The sequence below is a fragment of the Kogia breviceps genome, chromosome 8 (genome assembly GCF_026419965.1).
Source record: "Kogia breviceps isolate mKogBre1 chromosome 8, mKogBre1 haplotype 1, whole genome shotgun sequence".
Lineage (NCBI taxonomy): Eukaryota > Metazoa > Chordata > Mammalia > Artiodactyla > Physeteridae > Kogia > Kogia breviceps.
Window position 1 is genome coordinate 94247890 of NC_081317.1, and position 27418 is coordinate 94275307.

The window sequence follows — 27418 nt, forward strand, 5'->3', positions numbered from 1 at the left end:
AAATGTCTGAAAGTTTGCTCCCTGCAGAGGACCAGGTGAGGGAGGCTGGACTCAGACGCAGGCATCGCTGAGGGGGGTCACAGGCATCGCTGAGGGTGGTTGATACTGAAATGACATCTCACCTGCCCCCTTTCTCCACAAGAGTACAAGAACGATGGCAGCCAGAGGTATACCCTCCAGGCAGGAGACCTCATGACCTTCTCCAGAAAAATCCACCAGCCCAAGAAAAAAGGTGATGAAGTAACCCAGGTGACTGAAAGTCACAAATAGCCCACCAGCGGAATAAGTGTCCCTGCCCCTACCCCTGACTTTGCAGTGAGTGTTTTTGTACCTTGTTCTAAGGTCAGAGGGCTGTGAATCAGACATTTGAAGACAGAAAGCTTCCAACAAAAGAAACATAAACCAAAGTAAATAGAAAGAGCACAGGGGGGTGTTGGTGGGGGCTGGAACAATTGGGAGAAAAGACAAACAATGTAAAAATAAAAATAAAATTTCCTGAGAACTATGATTTGTATTCTTAAAGAAATAAAGGAAGATATTGCTCCTGAGAAATCAAATCAGGTAAAAACCAAAAAGGAATGTTCATAGCATAAAAACAGGTCTTGGAAACTAAAAAAATATGAACATAGAAATGAAGAGTTTTAATGGAGGTGATGGAAGGAGACTAGCGGATATCTCCAAGAAAATAGACTTGAAAAGAAAGTTAGGAAGAAGATGGGAGAGAAAAATGAAGACTATTAGAAGAGTACCCTAGGAGATCTGACATCTGAACAAAGGAACTCCACTAGTGGAGGTGAGAGAAAAGAGACAGGAGTTTAACAAAGAAATCACTTAAAATTCCTAGAACAGAAGGACTTGGGTTTCCAGTTTGAAAGGACCCACTGAGTGCCCTGCAAAATGGAAGAAAAAAGACCCATCTCAAATCACAAAACTTGGAATGTCAAAACGCAAACACTGAGATCAAGAACAATCCTAACACCTTACAGTGAGGGCTCAGAGGAATGGGACCCAAGCCCAACAATATGGCGGGGGCTCACAGGCAGTGAAGGAGTGTCTTCCAGAGATTGCAGGGAAATGATGTCCAACAGAGACGCTAGACCCAGAAGGGCAAGCAGTCAGGAGGAGGACGGAAAAATGACATTTCAGTCCTGCAAGTTCTTGAGGAACTTGCAGATACCCTTTCTCAGGAAGCTACTAGAGAATATGCTCCAGCAAAATGAAGGAACAAGTCAAGAAAGAGAAAAACAGGGGGTCCAGGAAGTAAGAGAGAGGTAAAGGAATGTTCACAAAGACCTGTTACCTGAGGTGCCCTGAGAGTCCTGTGGACCAAGGCTGCAGAGTGGGCACCCTGAGGGAGCAGCAGGAGGAAGACAGTTCTAGAAGGACTCCTTCCAAGAAAAGAAAATGCAGCTGGTGGAATACTTGATGTTTCTGGATGCATTGAGAATAGATTCATATTTCTGGTGAAGGGTTTTGGAATAAATTTGTAACTGGTACAAAAAATTTAATAGCCTGCAATACCTTACAGTGAAACAAACAATATCTTTTTGTGGCATGAAATGCTTGCTAATTAAAAAAAAAAAGAGTGGCTTATTTTTTTTTTTTAATGTCATAAATGCTGGGTGCAACTGTTGCTTGTAAGTCATTAAAAGTTGAAATTATTGGGCTTCCCTAGTGGCGCAGTGGTTGAGAGTCTGCCTGCCAATGTAGGGGACACGGGTTCGAACCCTGGTCTGGGAAGATCCCACATGCCGCGGAGCAACTGGGCCTGTGAGCCACAACTACTGAGCCTGCGCGTCTGGAGCCTGTGCTCTGCAACAAGAGAGGCCGCTACAGTGAGAGGCCCGCGCACCGCGATGAAGAGTGACCCCCGCTCTCTGCAACTAGAGAAAGCCCTCGCACAGAAACGAAGACCCAACACAGCCAAAAGTAAATAAATAAATAAATAAATAAATAAATAAATAAAGAAGCTTTCATTAAAAAAAAAAAGTTGAAATTATCAAACACATTTTAATCAGAATTGGCAGTAATGTACTGGTAAGTTCATGGTTCAAAGAAAGAAAATTTGTATTCATCAATGCAAAAACATAAAGGCACATTATGAATTGGTTACATACAATAAAACATTTGACATATACTCGGGGACAAAAATTATGGTAGTATATTGATAATACAAATGAAAAATATTTAGTAAATACTATAAAAAATCTGCAATATTTCTTTTAACATCTTTAGTGGAGTATAATTGCTTTACAATGGTGTGTTAGTTTCTGCTTTATAACAACGTGAATCAGCTATTCATATACATATATCCCCATATCTCCTCCCTCTTGCGTCTCCCTCCCACCCTCCCTATCCCACCCCTCTAGGTGGGCAAAAAGCATCGAGCTGATCTCCTTGTGCTGTGCAGCTGCTTCCCACTAGCTATCCATTTTACATTTGGTAATGTATATATGTCCCTGCCACTCTCTCACTTCGTCCCAGCTTACCCTTCCCCCCTCCTCTTGTCCTCAAGTCTATTCTCTACGTCTGTGTCTTTATTCCTGTCCTAAAAATCTGCAATATTTTTGACTGCATAGTTAAAAATAATTGAACATTTTCAGACATGATATAGTTAATGGAATTTAAAAAATAATAATATTGATATGAACATGTCATTGCAATCTAAAATTTATGGAATCAACATTTTGCAAACTATGTATCTGACTGAAATAAGAAAACAATTTTTGGGAAAATTTATTAATTAAAGCAGTAATATTTTAGTCATTACCAACAAAGTACATAGTTACATAGCTGAGATATATTGTATTAGCCTTCTCAGGCTGCCATAAAGAAATACTGAGTGGCTTAAACAATAGAAACTAACTGTCTTACAGTCCTGGATGCTGGAAGTCTGAGATCAAGGTGTTGTCAGATTCAGTTCTTGGTGAGAGCCCTCTCCCAGGCTGCAAATGGCTGCCTTCTCACTGTGTCCTCACATGGAAAGAAGAGAGGAAGTAAGCTGTCTGGTGTTTCTTCTTATAAGGACACTAATCCCATCATGGGACTCCATCCTCATTACATCACCTAAACCTAATCACCTCCCAAAGGCTCCACTTACAAAACCATCCCATTGGGTTTCAAACATATGAATTTTGGGAGACACAATTCAGTCCATAGAGCATATCTAGACTTTAAAGAGGAGATAATTCAATGGCTGGGGGTGGGAGGACACTACACCTTTGGAGAGCAGTTCCTCATCTCCCTGAGGCTAAATGGGCACATGCCTGTGACCTGGCAAGTCTGCTCTCAGATGTGTGCACATGTGCGTCAGTAGACAGGAGAAGAGCCACACCATCTATAATTGTAAAAGGGTAGGTAATGTAAATGTCCACCCACAGGAGCATGAATAAACTGGGGTATATGCCTGTGATAGAATACCACATATAATGACATGAATGTATCTCAAAGTGGTAATTATGTGCTCAGGACAGCAAGTTGCAAAAAGTTGAATTCCATATGATGCCAAATATACAAAGAAAAAAAACCATGCAATACACTGTGGTCCGTTGTTTATGGATATGTATTTATGTAGTATTTGGATTAACTTTAACTATATGAACAAGTTCCAAAAACAATATGGTGATGATTTTGACTGAAGTTCTATAAAACATATAAGATAAACTGAAGAGAAGGGACATATATATTCTACTAAGTTTCTCCATCAAGAAATAATATATGTCTCACCATACAAACATTTTTTGTACTCCCTTCTGTAAATGTTGATAGTTTTCTTCTTTAGCCACTATACACTTCTTTTAAGATTATCTATAGGTATTTTCTCTATTTTTGTTGCTGTTACTTCTGCTACTATTAATGGAATCTTTCTCCATTATAAATTATATTCTGTGATTGTTGTGTTATAGAAAAGATAAGATATTAATTTTTTATTCTTTATTCTTATATCTTATCTCTTCATACATTATAAGAATTTTAAGATGATTCTCTTAGTTTTCAGTACATTACTCCATTATCTCCTAATTGTAATACTTTTATTTTCTTTTAAATAATTGTATGTCTTGTTCCTGTTTTATTTTTTAATCTTCTGCATCGGCTGAAACTTCCAGAAAAATATTAAATAATAGTGATAGCAGGCAATTTTTTTTGCTTCTAACTAAAGTGAGAATGTCTTTGAAGTATGATATCGGTTGCCGCTCAAAATGAGATTTTTAGATTTCTCAACTTTTTACTACTAGTAGATGTTAAATGGTATAAAATTTACTTTTGGGCATTAAGTGAAACATTTTTAATTAGAGCTTTTTCATGTCAACGTATAACATTAACATCTTTCAACAGATTATATTTTAAATGCACAATTCTACCATTAGATGGTGCTGTGCCCCCGATTTTTCTGATGCCCTAACATTAAACTACTGATTTGTTGTTAAAGTTTTAACCTTTGAGTTCAATATGATCCTCAAATGAGTGTCCTTTCAACTTTCTCCAAACTGATCCAAAATTAAGAATATTTTTTTAAACCTTTTCCCCACTTTATTTGGTCAGTTTTATGGGGGGTATAATTTACACACAATCCAGTCTACAATCCAGTCCACAATCCAGAGTTCTAACAAATACATAGAGTCTTGTAACCTCACCCACAGTTGATATTTAGAACATTTCCATTACCCTGATAAGTTCCCTCATAAGTTTTTGTAGACAGCCCTCTTCCCTGACCAGCCCCTGGAAACCACTGATCTGCTTTTGTCAGTGGTTGCCTTTTCTGTAGTTTCACGCACACAATGTGTGATCTGTTGTGTGTGGCCTCTTTTCGGTAGCATCGTGCTTTTAGCGTTCATCCATGTTGTCAAGTGATTCTGTAATTTGTTCCTTTTTATTGGAGAGTAGCGTTTCATTGTACGGATATATGACAATTTATTTATCCATTCACCATTTGATGAGCATTTGGGTTGTTTCTAGCTTTTGGATATTATGAATAAAACTGCTATAAACTTTCATGTACAAGTCTTTGTGTTGACATATACTTTCACCTTTCTCTAATGAATACATAGCAGAGGAATTGCTGAGTCAGATAATTCATATATGTTTAATTTGATAAGGTGCTTCTTCCAGATCGTTTTTCCAAAGTGGCTGTACCATTGTACATTCCCCCAGCAGTGAATGAGAATTCCAGTCTCTCTCTCCACATCTTCACCAACACTTGGCATCATCAGTCTTTAAAATTCTGGTGGGTGTGTGTAGTTATATTTCATTGTGGTTTTACTTCACATTTCCCTAACGTCTAAGGTTGTTGAGCATCTTTTCATGGGCTTCTTGGCCATCTGATACTCTTTGGTGCACTGTCCAAATTGTTTTGGCCCTTTTAGAAAAGTGGGTTATCTCCTTATTTTTGAATTGTAACAGTTTTTAATATATTCTGGGTAGAAATCTTTTTTTTTATTTTTTATTTTATTTTTTTTTGCGGTACGCGGGCCTCTCACTGTTGTGGCCTCTCCCGTTGCGGAGCACAGTCTCCGGACGCGCAGGCTCAGTGGCCATGGCTCGCGGGCCCAGCCGCTCCGTGGCATGTGGGATCTTCCCGGACCGGGGCACGAACCCGTGTCCCCTGCATCGGCAGGAGGGCCCCCCAACCACTGCGCCACCAGGGAAGCCCCTTTTATATGTTTTGTAAATATTTTCTCATAGTCTATGGTTTGCCTTTTCATTTAGCTTAATGGTATCTTTTCAAGAGCAAACATTCTCAGTTTTGAAGTCTATTTTACTAAGTTTTAAAATATATGGTTCATGCTTCAGGGGTCCTATTTAAGAAATCTTTGCCTAACCCCAAGAGACCAAGATTTTCTTCTGTTTTCTTCTAAAAGTTTCATAGCTGTAGCTTTTCCATTTAGATCTATGAGTCATTTCAAATTAGTCTTTCTATATAGGGTGAAGTACGGGTTGAGTTTAATCATTTTGTTTTGTTTTTGCACGGGGATAGCAAGTTGTTTTAACACCTTTTGTTGAAAAAATTATAGTTTTTCCATTGAAATGCCTTGGCACCTTTGCCAAAAATTAATTGACCTTGTATGAGTGGGTCCATTTCTGAACTGTTTTTTTTCTATTGATCTATATGTCTATTTCCCGTAGACCTTATCACCATGCTCTCTGGGTAATTGTTCATTTATAGTACATCTTAAAATCAGGAGTGTGAGTCCTAAACGCTGCTCTTCTTTTTCAAAATTGGGTTGGCCATTCTAGGTCCTTCACATATTCACATACATTTTATAATTAGCTCAATTTCTACAAAAAAGTCTCCTGAGATTTTGTTTGGGATTGCAACAAATCTATCCATCAATTTGGGGAGACTTGACAGCATAACAATAGCAAGTCATGAGCATGATATATCTCTCCATTTATTTGAATTTTCTATAATTTTTCTCAGCTTTGTTTTATAGTTTGTGCATCTTTTAATTTAATACTAAACATATAAATTTATATAAACACTTATATAAGTATTTCATATTCTTTGATATCATTGTAAATGGGATTTAAAATTTTTTAATTTTCCAATTTTTCATTGTATTTCTAGCATACAAAAATTTCCAATACATTGTATTTCTAGTATATATGAATACAATGGATTTTTGTATATTGACCTTGTATCCTACAACCTCATTACACTCATGTGTTAGTTTTAGCAGCTTTTTTTGTAGATTCCGTAGATTTCTCTGCACAGAGTCTCATGTCTTTGTGGTAAAGCTGGTTTTATTTCTTCCTTTCCAATCTATATGCCTTTTATTTAGTTTTCTCTCAGGGACCTCTGTGGTAGGCAGAATCATGGCATTAGAGTGTGCATGTTCTAATCCTTAAATCTGTAAATGAATTAGTTGACATGACCTAGGGCAATTAAGTTTGTGGATGGAATTGAGATTGCTAACCAGTGACTTCAAGAGATTATTCTGGATTATACAGGTGGACCCAGTGTAACCACAAGCATCCTGATAAGGGAAGAAATTGGCAAGGAGGAGGTCAGAGTGATGGAGTGAGAGGGACTGGGTCACAGTTGCTGGCTTTGAAGATGGAGGAAGGGGAGAGCTGAGGAATGTGGGCAGCTTCTAGAAGCTGGAAAAGGCAAGGAAATGATTCTCCCCAAGAGTCTCCAGAAGGAGCCAGCCCTGCCCACACCTTGATTTCAGCCCAGTGAGATCTGTGTCAGACTTCTACTCTACAGAACTGTAAGATAATAAATATAAAAAGAATGAAATAATGCCATTTGCAGCAACATAGATGGACCTAGAGATTGTCATACTGAGTGAAGTAAGTCAGACAGAGAAAGAGAAATATTGTATGATATGGCTTATATGCGGGATCTAAAAAGAAATGATAAAAATGAACTTATTTACGAAACAAAAACAGACTCACAGACTTAGAGAATGAACTTATGGTTACCAGCACAGGGGGAAGGGTCAGGGGAAGGGATAGTTAGGGAGTTTGGGATTGAGATGTACACACTGCTGTATTTAAAGTGGATAACCAGGGACTTCCCTGGTGGTCCAATGGTTAAGACTCTGCACTCCCAATGCAGGGGGCCTGGGTTCGATCCCTGGTCAGGGAACAGATTCCACATGCCACAGCTAAAGATCCCACGTGCCACAACTAAAGATCCTGCATGCTGCAACTAAAAGATCCCTCATGCCGCAACTAAAGATCCGGCATGTCGCAACTAAGACTCGGTGCAGCCAAATAAATAAATAAATAAATATTAAAAAAAAATAAATAAAATGGATAACCAACAAGGAGGACCTACTGTGTAGCACAGGGAACTCTGCTCAATATTATGTAACAACCTAAATGGGAAAAGAATTTGAAAAAGAATAGATACATGTATATGTATAACTGAATCACTTTGCTGTACACCTGAAACTATCACAACATTGTTAGTCAACTCTACTCCAATATAAAATAAAAAGTTAAAAACTAAATGTGGGTAAGACTCCACTCTCCTAATGCAGGGTGCCCGTGTTCGATCCCTATTCAGGGAACTAGGCATCCCGCAAGTAAGAGTCCGCATGCCTCAACTAAGATCTGGTGCAGCCAAATTAATAAATAATAAATAACTATATAAATATTAAAAAATATATATGTGGTTTTAAGGCACTGAGTTTGCAGTAATTTGTTACAGCAGCCCCGGAAAATCGAACAACCTCCAATGTTGAAGAAAAGTGGTGCGAGTGGACAGAAGATGCTTTTTAAATGGAGTACATTGATTTTTAAATAATGCTCTTTACAATAACAATTGAAATCATTGCCATTTCCTGGACACCTGCCATGAATCTGATCTGGAATAAGATGGATCTGGACCCATTTAACATTAATCCTGGTGACTGTTACTTGAGAACTGAAGGATGAATTTAGACAGGGGTCCCCAACCCCTGGCCACGGACCGGTACCGGAACCGGGCTGCACAGCAGGAGGTGAGCGGTGGGTGTGTGAGCCAAGCTTCATCTGTATTTGCAGTCGCTGCCCATTGCTTGCATTACCGCCTGAGCTCCGCTTCCTGTCAGCATTATGGTGAGTTGTATAATTATTTCATTATATATTACAATGTAATAATAATAGAAATAAAGTGCACAATAAACGTAACGCACTTGAATCATCCTGAAACCATCCCCCTCCCCGCCGTCCGTGGAAAAATTGTCTTCCACGAAACCAGTCCCTGGTGCCAGAAAGGTTTGGGGACCACTGTTTTAAGAGATACCTCCAGCTCAGCGTGGTAAGAAGTATGGCTGTCATTTTGCTTCTCCATTAAACTATTTTTTGTGTGACATTTACTTTAAGCATTTGGGATTCCACAGCACACTGCCTGAAAATCAGGACTCCATGTTGACTCATTTTCTGGAAAAAGTTACGAGAAATTCATCTCACTTCAAAGAGTGTAGCAAGGCTGAGACATGTTGTAAAGTCGCCCTGACACTCTGGGATCCAGACGGAATCAAATCCATCTTTCAAGCTGGCCTGTCTCAGGGGGACAGTCCCTGCTCAGTAGGACTTACCTTGAATGGATTTCTGAGATCCTGGGGAAATAGGTTTGTCGAGGTTTAGGGCTGGTTTTCTTGGAGAGTATGTCTGTGTTGTTCTTTCTCTCGCTGTCTCTCTGTCTCTGTGTTTCCGGTGAGATGTCATGTTTGGCACTTAAGACACATATAGGAGATGCTGCCTGGATCTCTCTCTGGGCCTGTTTCTGTCCTTTGGCACTGGGCTGCCACTGTCGCCACCTACCAGTCTTTCTTTGCTTTCCTTTGCCTCGAATTTCTCACTGTAGCTATGTTTCATCTTGCAGCACAGAATTGGTGTTTATTTGTAAGCTGCCATAAACTATTTCCGGAGACAAATAAGTAAGTGTATGTGTCTCAGCCTTTTACTCCCTGTGCTCAAATGTCCCTGGGCCCCAGGCCAACTGCGAACCTTCATAGGATATTCTGCCCTTGGAGAAGTTAGCCTCCAGGACGGTTGGGCTACAAACCACCCAGCACGCTGTGCTGTGCTTTGTGCGTGGATGACCTGATCCTGCCCTGGAAGCACATAGCGCACACCTGATACATGCTTTGTGGGGCAGACACGCCTTGTCTGCTGGGCCAGTCTGGCCTCGGCATGATGGAGGTGGGGACCCCTGGGAGACTCTTTCTTACTCCTGGCTCCTTGTGAGAGAGGAGGCATCCATGTTACTGGGGCCACTAGGAGAGCATTTCCTTCCCTTGGATTTAGATGGTAGGGTTTCTGAGAATTGGGGTCTGTCTTTGGATTGTGTTTTTGCACACTGGATGTTGGCTGGCAGCCTCCTCTCCCCTCCAGTCTGGGCTCTTCCGCATGTCCTGTAATTTCCCCCGCACACCTGTTACGATAAAGACCATAATTCTATGGTCTTTCCTGTTCTCTTCTCCGTGGTGGGTCCCTTGCTTCAGAAAGAAACGCTCTCCAAATATCAGATCCCTTGTGTTAAGGGGAGAATTTCTAAATAAGTCATACGATTGAGGGTGGAGGGAACACTTGTTGGAACCTTCTGGGATTTAAGAAATGATCAAGAAGGTGCTAGAGTGGTCTTTGTTTTTAACATCCATGAAGTCTGCAAAATGTGCCCCTGCCTTTGTTAGTTGAGCTGTGGGGTGATCATGAAGCCAGTCCCTGCCTGGCCTGGGGGAGAGGCGTGGGGATGGGGAGTGGACAGCTGGCCTTAGCCTCAGATTGTCCCCTGGATGTCACCTGAGCAGCTGCCACAGAAGCAGCCTGCCAGGGGTCACCATGTTACTTCTGCTTAGTTTGGCCCAATTATCAGCAATAAAAGTTCCATCAGAGCGTGCGCTTTGCGTGGGGTGAAGGGGGTGGTGACACCTGTGTCTGGGGGCCCGGGTGAGGTCGACTCTTCTCCCCCTCTCACTGGGTACATTCTTTGCACAAGCCTCACGCCACAGACAGAAGCTGGGGTTCAGGCTGAGCTCCAGGCTGGTTGAGCCCATGTGAACTGAGGTCTGCATTCCTGACCCCGTAGGAGGGAAAGTCTCCATCCCTGCATGGTGTCCAGTGTGCAAAGAGCCCCTCCCAGGCTTTCCTAGTCCTGGTGGTGACTGGTTGCATGAGGGAGGGAAGTGGCCATAGGGACCCAGCACCAGGGGGTGGGCAGGGCATCACCCCGCAGAGAGGCCCTGTGCTTGGCGGCATGGCCCCTCACCCACCTACTATCAGCTCAAGGGAAAGGCCCCTAAAATTCATTTACTCCTTGTTATTGTTTTTGGAGAACTCCTTCCCATCTGCCGGATCCCAGCTTCCATGAGGAGGGTGTCACAGCCTGGAGCAGCGTCAGAATCCCCTGGAGGGTTTGCTGTAACAGATTGCCCATCTCACGTCCAGAGTTTCCGATTCAGGAGGTCCAGGTGGGGTCGAGAGTTTGCATTTCTAGCAAGTTCCCAGGTAACGGGGACCCCCGGGGAAAAACGCTTCGCAGTGTCAGGGCTGGGAGACACTGGGGACCTGTACCCCTATGCTGAGCCTCATGGAACCCTGGTTGTATGATCCACGACAAAGGGTTTGCGGTCAAGTAAGTCTGGCATTGTGGCAGGCCCTCACCTCTCTCTTGGAGATTCCAGATACACTGGGATAGAATAACACCTTTGATAAATCCTGCAGGGCAGCACCAGGTTTCCTTTAACCCCACATTTCCCAAACCTATTTAAAAATGGAGCATGTCTCTTGCCACCAGCCCTTCTACCCGGGGAGGATTCCATCAGGCATTAGTTTGAGAAGCTGATCCAGAGCTTTATCTTTCCCCTGGGCGGGGCAGAACCCCCCCCCACCCCCTCCCCGTTCACATGTCCCCTCCTTGACCTGGCAGGTTGAATCCAACTTTGTGAGTTTGTGTTTGCGGGAGCAGTGTGGCCTGTCCCTCACCTGACACCTGTGCCTCTTCCAGCCTCTTCCTCACCACCTTCCATGCCAGCCTCCTTGGCTTTGGGGAGCTCCTGTCAGGGGTTGCAAGAAGAGGGAGGTGGTGATGACCAGCAGGCTGGTGGTGCTGGGCGTGCACTTCCTGCAGTCGGAGCCCGTGTCCTGCCCAACCCCAGCCCCAGCTCACTGCCTTGAGCGTAGTACGTGCTCAACTAATGATTATGGCCAAGGTGGGCAGCACTGCCTGCCTGCTCCTGTCCTCTGGGTTAAAGCAGAGCCGGCCTCTGGGGAAGACCAGTGAGGATTGTCCTGGCACGCATGGATCTTCCTTAGGAAATGCTTTCTGACCCTGCGGAGTTCAGCCCGTGGAAACTCTGTGAGTAGTGGGACTCAGGGGCCTGTGCTCCCCCGCCCTGGAAACAGGGAGGGCCTCCGGGCTCGGAACTGACCAGCGCCCTGGACCGCACTGGCTTCCGAGTGCTGGGGGTGGGCAGCGGCCATGTGGTGGACAGTCGAACTTTCTCAGAGGCTTGCTCTCAGCCGGCTGCTGGACGGGGACTTCTCTGCACCCACCCCCAGGGTTTCTGGGTTATTGGGGATCGCAAATGGGGCTGCACTTCAGAAGACAACAGTGTCCTGCAGACTGCTTGGCAGAGCACTGAGTGCGGGTGGCCTGGCTTCCTGGGGGGCTGATGTGCTTTGTGTTGAGAGCAACATCTCTGTCTCTCTGTCTCTGTCTCTGTCTCTGTCTCTCTCTCTCTCTCACACACACACTGTCATGTCGGGCACACGGGGTCATGCATGCTGGTGTTGTGCCCTGGAAGGCGTGTGTGTGTGGGTGCCCGAGGGTGATCAGGACACTAGATTTTCCCTTCCAGCCAGGACTTGGGCTGGATGGCTTTGCAAGAAGAGATGCCTAGGTGTGGGGTGTGATCCAGGGACATGTGAAGGTCAAAGGCCCAACACATCATCGTCATGATGGAGGCATTACCAGCAGGGAAGGAGAGAAGCCAGGAAACCCCTCCCCTGGGGCAGAGTGTCCAGACGTGGCCTGTGCCAGGCCTCACTGAGAGGTGTGGGAGGGGAGAGGTGGGGACAGCAGGAGCAGAGGTGACCTCAAAATGTGCTGAGAGCTGGGGAACAGCAGAGGCTGCTGGAGCTGAGTGGGGAGGGGAAGGTGGGGGAGCAGGGGCTGAAGCCTGGGCCCTGGGCCAGTGTTTGGTCTTTAGCCACCCGATACAATAACGCTGGCCGGCCTTTTTCTCATTTGTCCTCGCTTCCTGGGCCAGCATGAACGTTCCTCCCACTGGGGCTGAGTCTCCAGGTGGGACTGTTGGAAAAGAGGGGTCAGTCCCTACGGGGTTTCAGGACAAAGGGAGCAGCTGGGCGGGGCAGCCGCATTCAGTCCCTCAGGGTTGCAGCACCTGTTGTGGAGGCTGAAAGCATCCTAAGGGATAGAGCGGCTCCCAGTCCTCTTGTCCAGAAACTGTGCCTGTCCTGCTGTGGACTTCTCTGGCAAAATGGAAATACATCACCCAGGCTCCCTTCTGGGCTATTAACAAATTAATATTAAATTTTAATTTAAAATTAATATTATTAATTAATATTAATTAATTAATATTATTAATATTTAATTTAAAATTAATATTAAAGTTTAATGGGAGTCCAGGGAAACTAGGAAAAGTTTCCTGCCTATCCAAAATACCAAGGGAGGGGTGTGAATGTACAATATTCCTAACAACTGTCCTCAGGCCAAGGAGCCTGGATTTGCTGCTGAGTCAGCAGAGCCTCCGCATTTGCACTAGTTACTGTGCTGTCTAAACTGCTAAATGACCCCCTACATCTCCCTGCAGAGCACTCATGAATTGGAAAGGGTAAAATGGTGACTTTATGTTGGAGAAACATGGAAGACTCCACCTTGATCAAATGATCACCAATATGGGACCATGAATAAGAACAGACCGATGAAAGCACGTAGTAATACCTGTCCGGAGGAGGACAAGACATTGCCACCTGCATCCCCTGAATAGAATCATGAGGGCACAGCAGACAAACCCAAGTCCTGGGACAGTCTGCAACATCAGGGGCTGAACTCTTAAGACCTACATGTCAAATAAGATCCATGTCACGTAACAGACTAAGGTGCTATTTCAGATTAAAGGAGACTGAAGAGACATGACAAGGGATGGTGCTGTGATCCTGGGCTTCCTTTGCTGTATAGGACATCTTTGGGACAATCGACAAAACCGCACTGTGGTCTTTATACTAGATGGTAGCTTCAACTCTACCAACGTTAGTTTTCTGATTTTGATTATTTTGCTATGGTTTATGGAATTAGGAGAATATCCTTGTTTGTAGGAAATATTGACATATACAGTGGTCAAGAGGCAGCATGCCTGAGGCTTACCCTCAAGTGGTTGAGAAAAATATGTATATTTGAGGAAGAGAGAAAAGGATGAAACAATTTAGTGATGTGGGGGAACTGGGTGAAGGATACACAGGAATGCTTTGTTGTGCTATGCTTGCAACTTTCTTGAGTCTGAAGTTTTGTCAAAATTTAAAAAGTTTAAAAAGATCTCCAAAACACAGCGACTGAACACAGCTTATGTGTCTCTCCACAATGACAGTCTGGGGCTACATGGTCAGGTGGGGACCCAAGACTGTCCCTATGCTGCCCTCTCCCCTCTTGCACTACAGCCCCAGGGAGGAAAAAACTGACGTTGATAGAAAGCAATCCTGTTTGAGCAAGTGACATGCAAGTTCATACTCCGTTGGCCAGAGCAGGGTCTGGTGACAAGGGAGATCGGAAATGCAACGTCCACCCGGGAGACCCCCTGCAAGGGCAAAACTTCATTCCATGGAATAAGGGGCAGTGGACTTGGGAGGGGGGACTAGCAGCTCACCACCTTCCCCTTTCTCCAATTCAGAGGTCATTTGGCAAACGGCCACGGCCTTGATGAGTCTCGAGGCTGTGCATCCAGTTCAGATGTCCCACGTCCACCACTGCTCCACTGTGGCCTCTGCTGGGTGCCTCAAATATCCCAAACCTATTATGGTCCAGCATGGCTCCTTGATTTTAGCTGTTCTTTCTGTCCTCAGCCTGTGCTGCACTGTCCACCTTACAGTGCCCTCCTGGTGTTCCTGCCCCCTGGAAGGCAGGCAAGTCCCCTCTCCCACCCCGTCTCTTGGCCTGGTTCACACCCAGCACCCTTGGCCAGTGTCTCCAGCAGTGCACCACACACCTGCATGCCACAGGCATCACCCTGATCTTACTAAGATGAGGATTCTCAGTTTGGAGGGCTGGGCACAGCCTGAGCCTCTGCACTGCTGACAAGCTCCTGGGGGAAGCTGATGCTGCAGGTCTGGGTTGGAGCTGAGTCCTTCGGAGATGAAGGAACTAGCACTGCTATTACTGCCAAGATTATGATCACAGATGGAGGCGGATGAGTCAGGAGCACACCAGCCCTTTTCTGAGGTGGATGTCTTGTGGGGTTCTGTCCGTGCTCAAGATTGGCACTATTTTGGAGACGGGTACCTTGTAGGTCCCTTCAAGTTTAAATTTGCCTATGAGTTGGTAAGAAAAAAAAATAATCCATATATTTCACTTCGTGTGGCTGATGAGGGGAGTTCAGAACACCAAAGGACCTGGGGAGATTCAGAGCATTTTTAGTTTGAATGGAAAACAGGTATATGAGCCACTGAGCTTCCCCTCTGCATGGCTAAGTGCTATATGGGCTGTGTCTCAGAGTAGCTGTCTAGCGGTGAGCCCAGGTTCTACCCACAGTGCAGTGGTATAAACAGGAGGTTTGCATGAGGTCTGTCAGCGGGCACTCAGAATCTCAGCTCTGTGATTAGCTGTATGATCTTGGGCATGCCATTAGTCCCCCTGAAACTCAGTTTTACCATCTGTAAAGTGGGCAGGAGTATTACAGCTGACACAACGTTCCCAGTGGTTGGCTCTGATTTCCCCTTTGTTGGTGTGTCTCTGTGTGTTCACCCCCTGCATCTCTACTGGTAGCGAAACCTACAGGAGCGTCCTCTAGACCTGCCTGGCTTCTCACAGGCTGAACATGGATGAGGCCGCTGCTTCTGCAAATTAACAGAAGTGTGTGACAAGAGTCTGCAGGCTCCCTAGAAACACAAAGGCTTTAGATCAAGGTGTAAAGAGGCTACTTTTCAGGCCATCCAGCTGTATTCTCCTTGACCACGAGATGGCACCCTGCAATCATGAAATCCACCACAGGCACCGTCAGGCAGGGGAGCCTAAGGCGAGCCAAATATTTTTTTGAAATCTTCTTTTCATTAGATGATATCCTTATCCTTCGTGGACCAAGTGGTTTTCCCCAAAGACCCTAGAAAAGGTTTTACAGAGAATTTTGTCTCACCCCTCTTGGTGACGAGCAGGAGCTCCATAGCCAGCCCCTCTGGCTATGGAGCCCATCTTTGTCACTTCCTGGCTTAATCTGTGTTCTTCATCCAACAATAGTGACAAAAGTACCTCCCTGAGAGGGTCACAGTGAGGTTTTTTTTTTTTTGTACGCGGGCCTCTCACTGTTGTGGCCTCTCCCATTGAGGAGCCCAGGCTCCGGACGCGCAGGCTCAGCGGCCATGGCTCACGGGCCCAGCCGCTCCGCGGCACGTGGGATCCTCCCGGACCGGGGCACGAACCCGCGTCCCCTGCATCGGCAGGCGGACTCCCAACCACTGCGCCACCAGGGAAGCCCCACAGTGAGTTTTAAATGATGTTTTCGAAGTGCTTGGAATAGTGCCGGGCACATAGCAAGTCCTATAAAAGCCTGGTAAATAAAACCTTAATACCAATAGTACTACTAAGAGCACACTGAAGAGTTGCCTCACTCTTTTCAAATAAATGACATTCAACACTGAAAAATCGAATTGCACCTACAAGAGTCCAAAATAGGTTGAGGATACTTAAATATTTGGAACTTCTGGAATTCCTGATATATTATGGAAACAATGGAAACAATTTTCCTAATTTATTGCTGTAATTCCTTTCTGGAAAGTAGACTTTTTTTGCTAAAGAAGGAGTGAAAGAACTTTATCCATTGCTACTTGCTAAAAGCACCTGCCCAGGTATTTGCCTGCTGGGCCCTCCTGCGTGCCTCCGGTGTGTGGCCTGAGACTCCGTCCCAGTCATTCCAGAGTTAACCTCTGAGTGCAATATCACCATTTTCACTCAGCTGGGAACAGACCTGCATCAAATGGCAAGATTAGTAGCTCAGGAGTCAAAGGTCTTGCTCCTGCCTCTCCCTCCCTAGAAGCACAGCCCCACAGATGGCTGGCTTCTTGATCTGTTACCATATGGTCAAAAATCGCTCGGAATAATGCCCGAAGCAGGAGTGGGGTTGATGAGGTTATTATCCATGAGAAGTTTGAATTTGTATTATATAAAACTGAATTGCAGAATGTCTAATTGCAGAAAAGCATCATGAAGAAAAAAAATCATCTATAATATCACTACTTTGAGATATAACCACCATATCTATTTTGATTTCTTTGTACAATGATAGTCATGTGCACTAAATGTTTTTGCACAATCAGAAGCACACAAATCTGAATCTTGCTTTTTCCAGTTCCATGTGAGTCTTTATCATGCCATGAAATACTCTTCAAAACATTTATTTATGGTCTTGTAGTGTTTCCTCTATGCCTACACCATGAATTAACACTCAGCCTCTAATGTGGCTCCTGAGTTGCACCATTAAAAGAAATACTGCAATAAACATTTCCTTGTAATAAACACTTTCTAAAAAATTATTTATTTACTTACTTACTTATTTATTTATTTTGTTTGCATAGGGTCTTAGTTGCAGGCACACGGGATCTTCATTGAGGCATGTGGTATCTTTTCCTTGTGGCACACGGGCTCTTTGTTGTGGCACTTGGGTTTCTCTCTAGTTGTGGCGTGCGAGTCTTCTCTTCTCTAGTTGTGGCGCGTGGGCTCCAGAGCGTGTGGGCTCTGTAGTTTGCCACCTGTGGGTTCTCTAGTTGAGGCGTGCAAGCTCAGTAGTTGTGGCACAAGGGGCTAGTTTCCCCTCGGCATGTGGGATCTTAGTTCTCTGACTAGGGATCGAACCCGCGTCCCTTGCATTGGAAGGCGGATTCTTTACCACTGGACCACCAGGGAAGTCCCTAATATACACTTTTGAATGCAATTCTTTAGGAGAACTTAAGAAAAGTAGATGTAATGAGTTGAAAAGCATGAACAGTTTAAACCATTCACTAACTTTTTGCTTCAGGTCAAAGTAAAGTAAAGTAAGAAGCAAAAACTGGCTTCAAGCTCTGTTCTGCTAACCGCAGCCTCCAACATCTTACTGTCCTTTCTGGGTATTTAGGCACTTTAAATTGTCTTTCAGAACATAAAGGAGGGCTTTCAGTTAGAAAGTTCGATGGCTTTAGTAATCTATAATATGCTATATGTTAATGTTTTCAGAAAGGTGACCACAGCATTCCAGCTAGCTGTATATTATTGAAAGTTTACCCCAAACTCAAATGCTTACTGGAGCCAGGCAGGGAATAAATGTGTCAGCAGGCCTAATGTGATATTTGGGAGATATCTAGAGTGATACGGAAAGTGCATGTCATCCACTCCCACCTACACAAACAAACAAGTCCGACCTGAATTTGTGAGTCGTTTTAGAACACTGCCCACCAAACAAAACCCGAATGTGAGCCAAATGGTGACCAGTTGTGACCTTTAGAAATGCCCTTTGAGGTTCACGAAGGGCAAAGGGCAGATCTTCATTTCCTAGGGGGCGAAACTGAGGTTCAGAAGGCTTGGGCACGTGGCTAATCCTGGAAGGATATCACATACATGGCTTGTCAGGGTTCTCAGCTAGTGTCACTGACTATGGCTGTGACGTATCGCAGATCATTTCCTACTCATGATAGACAAAGTACCAAATGTATGAATGATACCCCCCACCTCAGTTATTTCAAGGATTTCACTGAGCTAATGTGCCTCTCGCGCACGCTATGCAATTGCTCACCCAAGAATAACTGCTCCTTCCAGAAAGCCCTCTCCACACGGGGAGTGAGCACAGATGTCCGGCTTGTGCTGTGTGGGGATTTCTCTTTTCACATTTCCTGCTTGCTGTCCCAGCTGTCCTCTGAAGCCTCCACATCTACAGCCCTTGAATTTCACCTGGGGTCGGGTGGGGGGGGCCTGCACCGCTACTGGGGCGTGGCAGTGGGTGGGCTCAGGGGTGGCGGCACCGTACCTTTCCCGTTAGATGTTAGGATGCATTTGCCATGACGCTGCTGGGTTTTAAGTAATAGGTTTGTGTCTTGCACCAAGATTTGCTTTCTTCACTGAGTTAATGTCGTATTGTCACTGAGTTATTGCTGTTCGCCCCACCATCCATGAGTTTTTGGGAAAAAATATCTAACACTCTTCTTAAAACTCAAGAAGGCCTAGAGAAGGGGTTGGATGGGGTGGGGGTCGGGAGAGTGAGAGCAAGGTCTGGACCACTTGGAAAGGGGCCAACGTAGATCGCTCCAATGGCCCTGGGCCAACCTCGGAGACACGTCCTGCAGAATCTGGGACACAAACAGTGCACACTCCATTTGAGCTCATCTTTTAAGAGCCTGGCCCCTGTATTTTGCTGTTCAAACTTCAGCTTCTTCTCAGAGATTGCAAATGCAAAGGGGACAAGCAGGTAACATACATGAACAAAACATCTGGGTGTCTTTGCAGGGGCATGAGGGCGGCCTCTGATGAACTGAACAGCAGTGCTCAGTCTGGGGGTTCCAGTGCCCCCCTCCACCTTGTGGTTACCGGGGTGGTGGTGGTGGTGGGGTATGGCTGCAGGCACACGGTGGCCAAATCTTCATCTTTTCCAAGAGAAGCTGGACATGCAGATTTTACGTGAGAGTTGCTGGTTTTTGAAAGGGAGCAATGACTTGGACGTTTCCTAAGACATCCTATAGGCTAAAGGAACCTTACCTGCAGGCAGCACGGAGCTCTGAGCAACCCGTCTGTGCCCTGCAGCCTCTGTGGGGCCGGTCCTCATAAGGGGAACGAACCTGCAATTTAATGACAGAGCTTGTGCATGTTCCAAAAGCAAATAATTTCAGAAATTGCAAGAGGGACTGTCTCATAAGTTTACTGCTTACTTAAAGCCCACTACTTTCCATACCCAAATGAACAGTGATCTCCATCAACTTTTTTTTTTTTTTGTGGTACGCGGGCCTCTCACTGCCGTGGTCTCTCCCGCTGCGGAACACAGGCTCCGGACGCACAGGCTCAGTGGCCATGGCTCACGGGCCCAGCCACTCCGCGATACTTGGGAACCTCCCGGACTGGGGCATGAACCTGTGTCCCCTGCATCGGCAGGTGGACTCTCAACCACTGTGCCACCAGGGAAGCCCTCCACCAACATTTTAGTAAGGCCATGAGAGTGACTGAGAAGTGTTCATAAAAACAGCTAAATCTAAACATTTCCAAACGGCTTTTAAAACAGAGCATCTCTGAGGATGTCCTGTTAATGAAGTCACCATCACCTTCATGATTAAGGTTCAGGGGAAGGTTTAGGGGTGCTTGGGTGACATCACAGGCTCCTAGGACTGGGGCCTGCAGCAGGCTGACATGTGCATTGAATGCAGTTTGGGGGCATGGTGGCAACAGAGGGGGACAGGTGGGCATTTGCTATCATCAATTGTCTTCTATCTCAGGGTGGGCTAGGAGGGTGTCTGAAGGTACCTGGACTGGGGTGCCAGCTTTGCCCACCCCTCTCCTATAGTCTGACCATGAAACTGGATATGGGCTGTCCCAGACCCAGCAACCTCTGTAGTTGTCTAAACTGCAGGAGTGGGGTGGGGTGGGGGTCTGGTGGAGGACCAACTTAGCCTCCAGACAAAATGTTTCCTTCCTAATTGAGATGAGGGCTTTCGGGCCATTCAAACTGACCTGATAAACCCATGTGAAGCCATATCCTATGTCAGAAAGGCAGTTTTCCTGAAACTGAATACCTTAAAAATGTGAGTGAAGTTGAATAGCCTCAGGGGGTTGTCAATCAGCCCTCTTCCTCCAGGCTGGCTCAGTGCCAACTGGAAATGCTGTCTCCTGTCCCCCCTCCTCAGTGGCCTTCCTCTGGGAGAAGGGGCTGAGGCTGGTGTGTGGGGAGATTTCTAGTGTTTAAATGGGGGGGGGAGGGTAAGCGCTAAGATGTCAGAGAAGTCTCATTTTTGCAACATTTCCCGCGGACCTGGAAGTAACACATTTTAAGAAATGTTTAATACTTTAAAAAGAGTAATACCTAAGTCTCAACCATTTAAAAATAAATACATTTTATCCAATCAAGGCACACCGTTATTTTATATACCACCAACAAAGGAAGAAAGGAAACGGTAGCAAATAAATGCCACATGATGCTGCCTGGCTCCTGTGATTAGCAAACAATCTTATGGTTACCAGGGGAAAGAGGGGGAGAGATAAACTGGAGATTGGGATTGCCATATACACACTATTGTACATTTATAAAATAGATAACTAATAGGGACCTACTGTATATATAGCACAGGGAACTCAATACTCTGTAATGACCTGTATGGGAAAAGAGTCTAAAAAATAGTGGATGTATGTATGTGTATAACTGATTCACTGTGCTGTACAGCAGAAAGTAACACAACATTGTAAATCAGCTATATTCCAAAAAAAAAAAAAAAAAGACACCTCGGATTTCAGGGATGTTAGGTGAGCAAACACCCAATTCTTGACATACAGGAAGAGGCCTGCTTTTGCGGCTGTCCTCTGCCAGCTGGCCACCGGGGGGCGCAAGATGCCAGCGCACTCGGTTGTTTTCCTTACCTGTTATTTCCTCTGTCTTGCAGCAGCAGTCTGGGCTCCCAGAGAATCAACCCGCTCCGCCCGCCAACCGTCCTGTCCAGTCTCAAAGGCCTCACCTAGAAAAGAGGGGAGGTGCAATGGAATGCACCCCACCGCGCGTTTCAATGTAGCGCAGAGAGATGCAGACACCAAAAGTGATAAGCTCAGTGAGTGAACGGTCTGAAGGTGCAGGCTTATAGGTCCTTAATGGTCACAGCCAAGCAATGTCTATTAAAAGCTCTCAAGCTCTCGTTTAGCTTTATTCTTCTATTACTGGAATACCAGCTTTTAATATATGCATATTTAAGTCAATAAAACTTTTCGAAATAGACTAAGAATTATGGGCTCTTCCCCCGTCAGTACTGGGCTGGAGTCTCCTTTCGTCCCCTCCTCCTCCCTGGGTGGGTTTTGCAGTCCTTACTCTGCCTTCATTAATGTGCAGCTTGGACGGGGCTCAGCCGACTACCAGGGCCGTTCCTTGACCAGAGGGCCGGAGGCCAAGTCCCTAGAGGTCAATTAAAGTGTGGAGGAGGGAGATGGTCAGGGTCTTTCCGGCCGGCCTGTAGATGGCGCCCCGGGAAAGGGATTCCGAGCCACGTTCCCCAAGCTCTTGGGGCCTGGAGCCTAGAGGTACGGGCGGAGCGCACCCGACTGTGAAGACGGTGTAGCAGCCAGGTGTTCCTTCCAACTCCCAAGGCTGCTCCGCACTTGTGCTAGGACTGGGTGGGCGGAATTACATGCAAACGTTCAGCAGGGCCTGTGTAAGGGGCGCGCATCGAGGAGCACAGGAGTGGCACGCGGCCGCGACCCCCACGCGCCAGAGCAGCCTGGCGACCTCCACGCGCGGCGGGCCCTTCCTACCCCACCCAGCGGCAGGTGGACAGTGTCGCTATGAAGAGAAAGCCTTGATTGTCCCTCCTACAAACCGCCACACGCCAGATCTCCGCTATTATGCACCCTCCATAGAAATGCAAACGAGCCGCGTGCGCCGGCCGCAATCTGCTCGCGCGCCTGGGCGCCCCGCAGCGCTCTGCAGCGGGCGGGGAGGTTGGCTAGGACCTTTCAGCGCGCCCCGGTAGGGGCCTTGTTTGTGCTAGGAGAACCTCGCGCTCTGGGCCGTAGTGTCAGCTGGAGGGGGCTTGCACTCAGGCCTTTTGCAAGCTTAAAGCCAGCGCTGCGTGTTTTTACTTTAAGTTCCAGTTTAAAAGCAATGGTCTCATAAACTCCAAATTTAAAGTAAAGAAAAAATAGAAAGGTAGCAACAAAAATAAATGCAAAAAAAAAATTCATTAGATTCCCCAAAGGTGCGTTTCACAAATTGCAGCGTACTATTAGTCAGCAAGGTTTTTTTTTCTTTTCTCTTTTTAAAACTTTTTCCTTTTAAGGACTTGAGAAAAACAAAAAGGAGAGATGAAATCTGCAGGCTCCAGTCTGCCTGGTAACACCCCGACAAAAGCGGCAGATTTGAGGCATTGTCATCCCCCGCACCCCTCCCCACGTGGCCTTCTGGCACGAGCCTCCGGCCGCCGCCTCATTTGCATCAGAAAGCGGGCGCGGGCCAATGGGCGCGCAGGCTCGCGCCAGCTGGCTGTGCCAAGGGCCCAGCCTATATAAGGGCGCGCGGCGGCGCCGAGTCTAAGTAGCTGGTGGTAGGCGCGCCGGTTTGGGCAGTAGACCTTCTTGTCTTCGCTCGCGTCCGCTCCGCCCTCTCCTCTTGTGGATAATTTGCTGCTCGCCAATCGCAACATGACTCTGGAAGAAGTTCGCGGCCAGGACACGGTTCCCGAAAGCACGGCCAGGTAGCTCGGCGCCGAGCGTCGGACGTCTTTGGGCTCGGGGATCCTGATCCTGCCCTGGCCGCGGCTGGTTGGGCGTCAGTCTTCGGGCCCGCTGGGGTGGGAACTCGCTGGGTGGGAGCCGGGCGCGAGTGTGCCGGCTGGGCCGGGGGTACGGCACTGAACTGGCGCGCCGGGCTGGGGCGTTGGGGGTGCGTCCCCGGGGCTGAGGATCCCGGCGCACCCTCCTGCTAATCCCCGCTCACGGCGCTGGCTCGTCCGCAGGATGCAGGGCGCCGGGAAAGCGCTGCACGAGCTGCTGCTGTCTGCGCAACGCCAGGGTTGCCTCACCGCCGGCGTCTACGAGTCCGCCAAAGTTCTGAACGTGTGAGTATAGACGCGGCCCGGGCAAGGCGAGCGGGGCGGGAGGAGAGGCAGGGAGACCGGGGAGATGGCGGCGGGGTACACCTCGGGCTCCTCGACCCGACCTCACCGGTGCCTCCTCCTCGCCCGCGCAGGGACCCCGACAACGTGACCTTCTGCGTGCTGGCCGCCGACGAGGAGGACGAGGGCGACATCGCGCTGCAGATCCACTTCACTTTGATCCAGGCGTTCTGCTGTGAGAACGACATAGACATCGTGCGCGTGGGCGACGTGCAGAGGCTGGCGGCGATCGTGGGTACCGGCGACGAGGGGGGTGCGCCGGGGGACCTGCACTGCATCCTCATTTCGGTGAGTGTCGCCTCCGTCCCGATGTCGTCCCCGGCCCCGTCATCTGCCAGTGGCCAGCCAGGCTGACCTCTGAGCTCTCCCCGCAGAACCCCAACGAGGACGCATGGAAGGACCCTGCCTTGGAGAAACTCAGCCTGTTCTGCGAGGAGAGTCGCAGCGTCAACGACTGGGTGCCCAATATCACCCTCCCCGAGTGACAGCCCCGCGGGGATCCTTGGTCTGATCGACGTGGTGACGCCCCGGGGCGCCTAGCGCGGGGCTGGCTCTGTGGATGCGCCCTCCGAGGGCGCCGGAGTGCGGCGTGGAGACTGGCAGGCGGGGGCGCGTGGAGAGCGGCGAGGAGGTGCGGCTCCCTCCCGAGGAGGGACCCGGCGGCGGCAGGGGCAGGCTGGCCCCAGCCCAGGACTCTACAAGTGTGGGGAGCGGCTGCTCGCCCAGGAAGGCCGGAGGCGGGACCTTGGCCTCACGGCCGAGAAGGACGGACTGGCCGGGCAGGAGTGACTCAGCAGCCTGTACTCCCGGCAGAAAGGAGGAGAAAGGCAAGGCCAGGCGGCCTGGACTTGTACAACAGTTACAGGAACTCTGACGGATTTAGCAGTATGCACTGCTGTTTCAAAACGGACACGGGTGATGCTTCATTTTCTAAAGGATTATGCTGCTGCAGCTTTGAGTTTTACAATAAACTTACTGAAACAAACTTATTCTCTTTATTGAAGGCAGGGGATGTTTGCGGGGAGGTGGTTTGCAGGGCTGTTGACTGCTGAAATGCACGGAACTCGATGGCACTTGTTCCATCTTCCTGTTGGGGCTGAATAACAGGCTCCTGGGGTGCTGGAAGTGGGGGAGGGGACACCAGCTGGGTGTTAGGGCAGAACTTGAGCCCTGCTCCTATTTCTCTCCCTTTAGGAAAATTTTTAAACTTGCAAGACAGGAGCATACTTGGGATAAGACATCAGTGCAGCAGCTGGCCATCCAACCTGATAACAGAGGCCTTTCCCTCCTCTGCCCCCTCTCTCCTCTGCCCCCTCCTTTCCAACAGCTGCTTATCGGAACAGCTTGCAGGATGCAGGCAGCGCCTTCCTGCACAATGAGCTTTGCCTTCTGCGGGGCGCTGCCCTGTGTGGTCCCTGAGGATGGTGGCAGACTGCTCTTAGGAACCTTTTCCTCTTAAAGGAATGGCACTTACAGCAATGTCACCAAGGTATTAATATCGCATATGACATGATGACTGCATTTAAGTGTGAGTCATCATTTTGTCATGGCTGTGATAGAACTTAGAAGATCAGAGCAGAAACGGGAAGGCAGCATCTACACAAGTAGGTGTGAGCAGTTCTGAGTGGGGCTGGCATCTGCTATCTACTATTTTGAGTGTTCTCTGCCCACATCAGAGTTATGTGGACTGCTGCTATTCACAGCAGCTTTGAAAGACTTATAGGAGAAAAATAATTGAAATTTTTTTTTGGCAAAGACTTTCCTTAAGGAGGATCTAGGGGGGAATGTACTGAGTGAATCAATCATTTTTATTAGACCAATGTTTTGATTTCACGCTGGGGCCTAACTACACTGCTTTTGGCAGGGGAAATATACACGGGGCTAGATTGCTCTTAGCAAGCTGCCCAGGGGTCCATTGAGCCTTCTAGGCAAAGGAGGGGTAGTGTGCTGTTTTTCTAAGAAGAAAACTCTACTGATTTTTCAGCAGTGCCAGGTAGCTCATTCACCTTGTTGGGTGCCACTTTTTTAAGTTCTCTCCAAACTGTGAAAGAATTAACAGAACAGGACTGTACAAACTTAGTCATTTCTACTGTAAGGAAAACATCTTGTTTCACATTCATCAGCTCTTAAAATCCCCCTTGACAGAGGCCCAGTGAAATAATTCAGCTGTATTTATGCCCAAGTTTCATTCCTATTTCACCTACGGCTGCTCAAAACCTTGAGTTTTTCTGGTTGAAGTGGAGCCTTGCAGGGTGGGTCTCTACAGCAGTCTGCATTCTGGCCTAATGACCATTTGCCACAGCATGCTATAGTAAACACAAATGGGGCATAATTACCGTGAGTAAATGTAGCAGAGCATTGCATAGAGCAGGCGGCAGACCCTCCTGCTGGTCCACTGAACCTTGTAGAATAGTCACTTGGCAGACCTTAAGAAACTTGGCTTTCTAGGACTAGAACTTACAGTAAGGGCACCTGTTGGAGCCCCAGGGGCCAGGAAAATTTACAGGGGAAAAAAAAAGCATGCTTGGATATAGTGCCAGACCCTGGCACTATGCTTGTGCTTAATTTTTTTTGTGGGAGGTGTGAACAAGCATTTAATGTTATTAAAATGAAATACTCCATAGGATAGGTAATAAAACGCATAGTGCTTATAAACACATTATCGTATTCATACTTCCAACAACTCTGAGTGGTAATGCTTAGATAGACTAATTATCGCATGCACGGTGAGGTGATCCATGCAGACTGTTTAGCACAATGCCCTGCATCTAGAAAGCACTGGATGAATGTTAATGGCAGTAATACTGTACTTATGATGAAGACGTTTGCTAAAGATCATAGAAATCAAGTGGACTGGTGGATTTGGACCAGGCTGTCTGGTTCCAGGGCCCAACACTACCTGCTGTGCCACACATCTGGGAAGGAAGACTTACTTTTATAACTTTATACGTTTATAAAAGTTTTATGTATTCATTGCAGAAAACTTGTAAAACACAAGAAAAGGAAAGAAAAAAGTGCTGTAATGGGCCGTCTCCACATTTTGGTGTATTTCCTTCTCGCCTTTTCTACATCTCTGAGGGGAACATACCATGCGATATACAAAACCACATGCAGCATTTTTAAAGAAGCTCATCTTCCCCTGCATTTGGTTGTCTCCTGCTTCTTTTCCTTGACATTCTGCTGCATGCCCCCATGTCACTCAGTGACCTTGGAGGCCAGGGTCTTCAGCGCTGCAGCAGGCTCCAGCACAGTTGTGACAGCGCACACTGGTTAGGGAGTCCTATTTACCCCACAGGCCTCACCGAGCAAGACAGATGCCAGCTGTTTGCAGGCCCGAAGCAAGGCTGTGCCCACCCCAGGGCAATGAGTGTCAATCACGCTCATCTTTTAGTTCAGATAAAATTGTTTGCATCTGATTATGGCTATAAAAAATTGCACTGGCAGAAATGCTGTTGTAAAGATGAAACGAATACAGAAGCAGCTCTGGGGGTCAGGCGACCCTCGTACACACAAGGAGCTGGGGCTTCCATTCTCTCTCTGGTAAGACAAGAGGACAAAAAGATTGCCAAGATTTGTTTTAATTTTAAAGGCTGTAATTCTATGTATTATACATTTAATGAAAACATGAGCCTCAGTGACACAATGGGTATTGCTCTCGAGGCTCACAGAGAGCCATTTGAAAAACAGCGATAGAGTTTCTTGGAAGCATAGCAAGGATGTCGGCAAACAAAGCAAGGCTGTGAAGTCAGTTCAGGGAGCAGATATTTATTTTCGCTTCTTTTCAGAGTTCTTGAGCTTTTCTGTTGGTTTTTCCAAGCTATCAGCCCGTGCACTCCTCATGGGGTGTGTCCCCCCAGAGGTCAAAAGGAAACTGTCCTTCCTCAGCCACTGAGAAGACACTTGACAGCCTAACTGGGGCAGTGAGGTGTGATCCTGT

At 46.9% G+C, this 27418-nt stretch overlaps 1 protein-coding gene and 1 long non-coding RNA gene across 2 annotated transcripts in view; both read left to right on the plus strand.

The window, feature by feature from the left end:
- The window catches only part of LOC136794614 (uncharacterized), a 44228-nt gene extending 32554 nt beyond the window's left edge, over positions 1-11674 (plus strand). The window contains exons 2-3 of the long non-coding RNA XR_010841624.1: positions 8159-8547; positions 10769-11674. This is a non-coding gene — a long non-coding RNA (uncharacterized lncRNA). The remainder of the gene's footprint in view (positions 1-8158; positions 8548-10768) is intronic.
- Positions 11675-21272: 9598 nt separating this feature from the next.
- On the plus strand, positions 21273-24466 carry GADD45G (growth arrest and DNA damage inducible gamma). The gene is made up of 5 exons (XM_059071594.2): positions 21273-21429; positions 22648-23061; positions 23323-23424; positions 23556-23769; positions 23856-24466. The coding sequence occupies exons 2-5, from the start codon at positions 23009-23011 to the stop codon at positions 23964-23966; spliced, it is 480 nt and encodes a 159-aa protein (XP_058927577.1). The 5' UTR covers positions 21273-21429; positions 22648-23008; the 3' UTR covers positions 23967-24466.
- The last annotated feature ends 2952 nt before the right edge of the window (positions 24467-27418 follow it).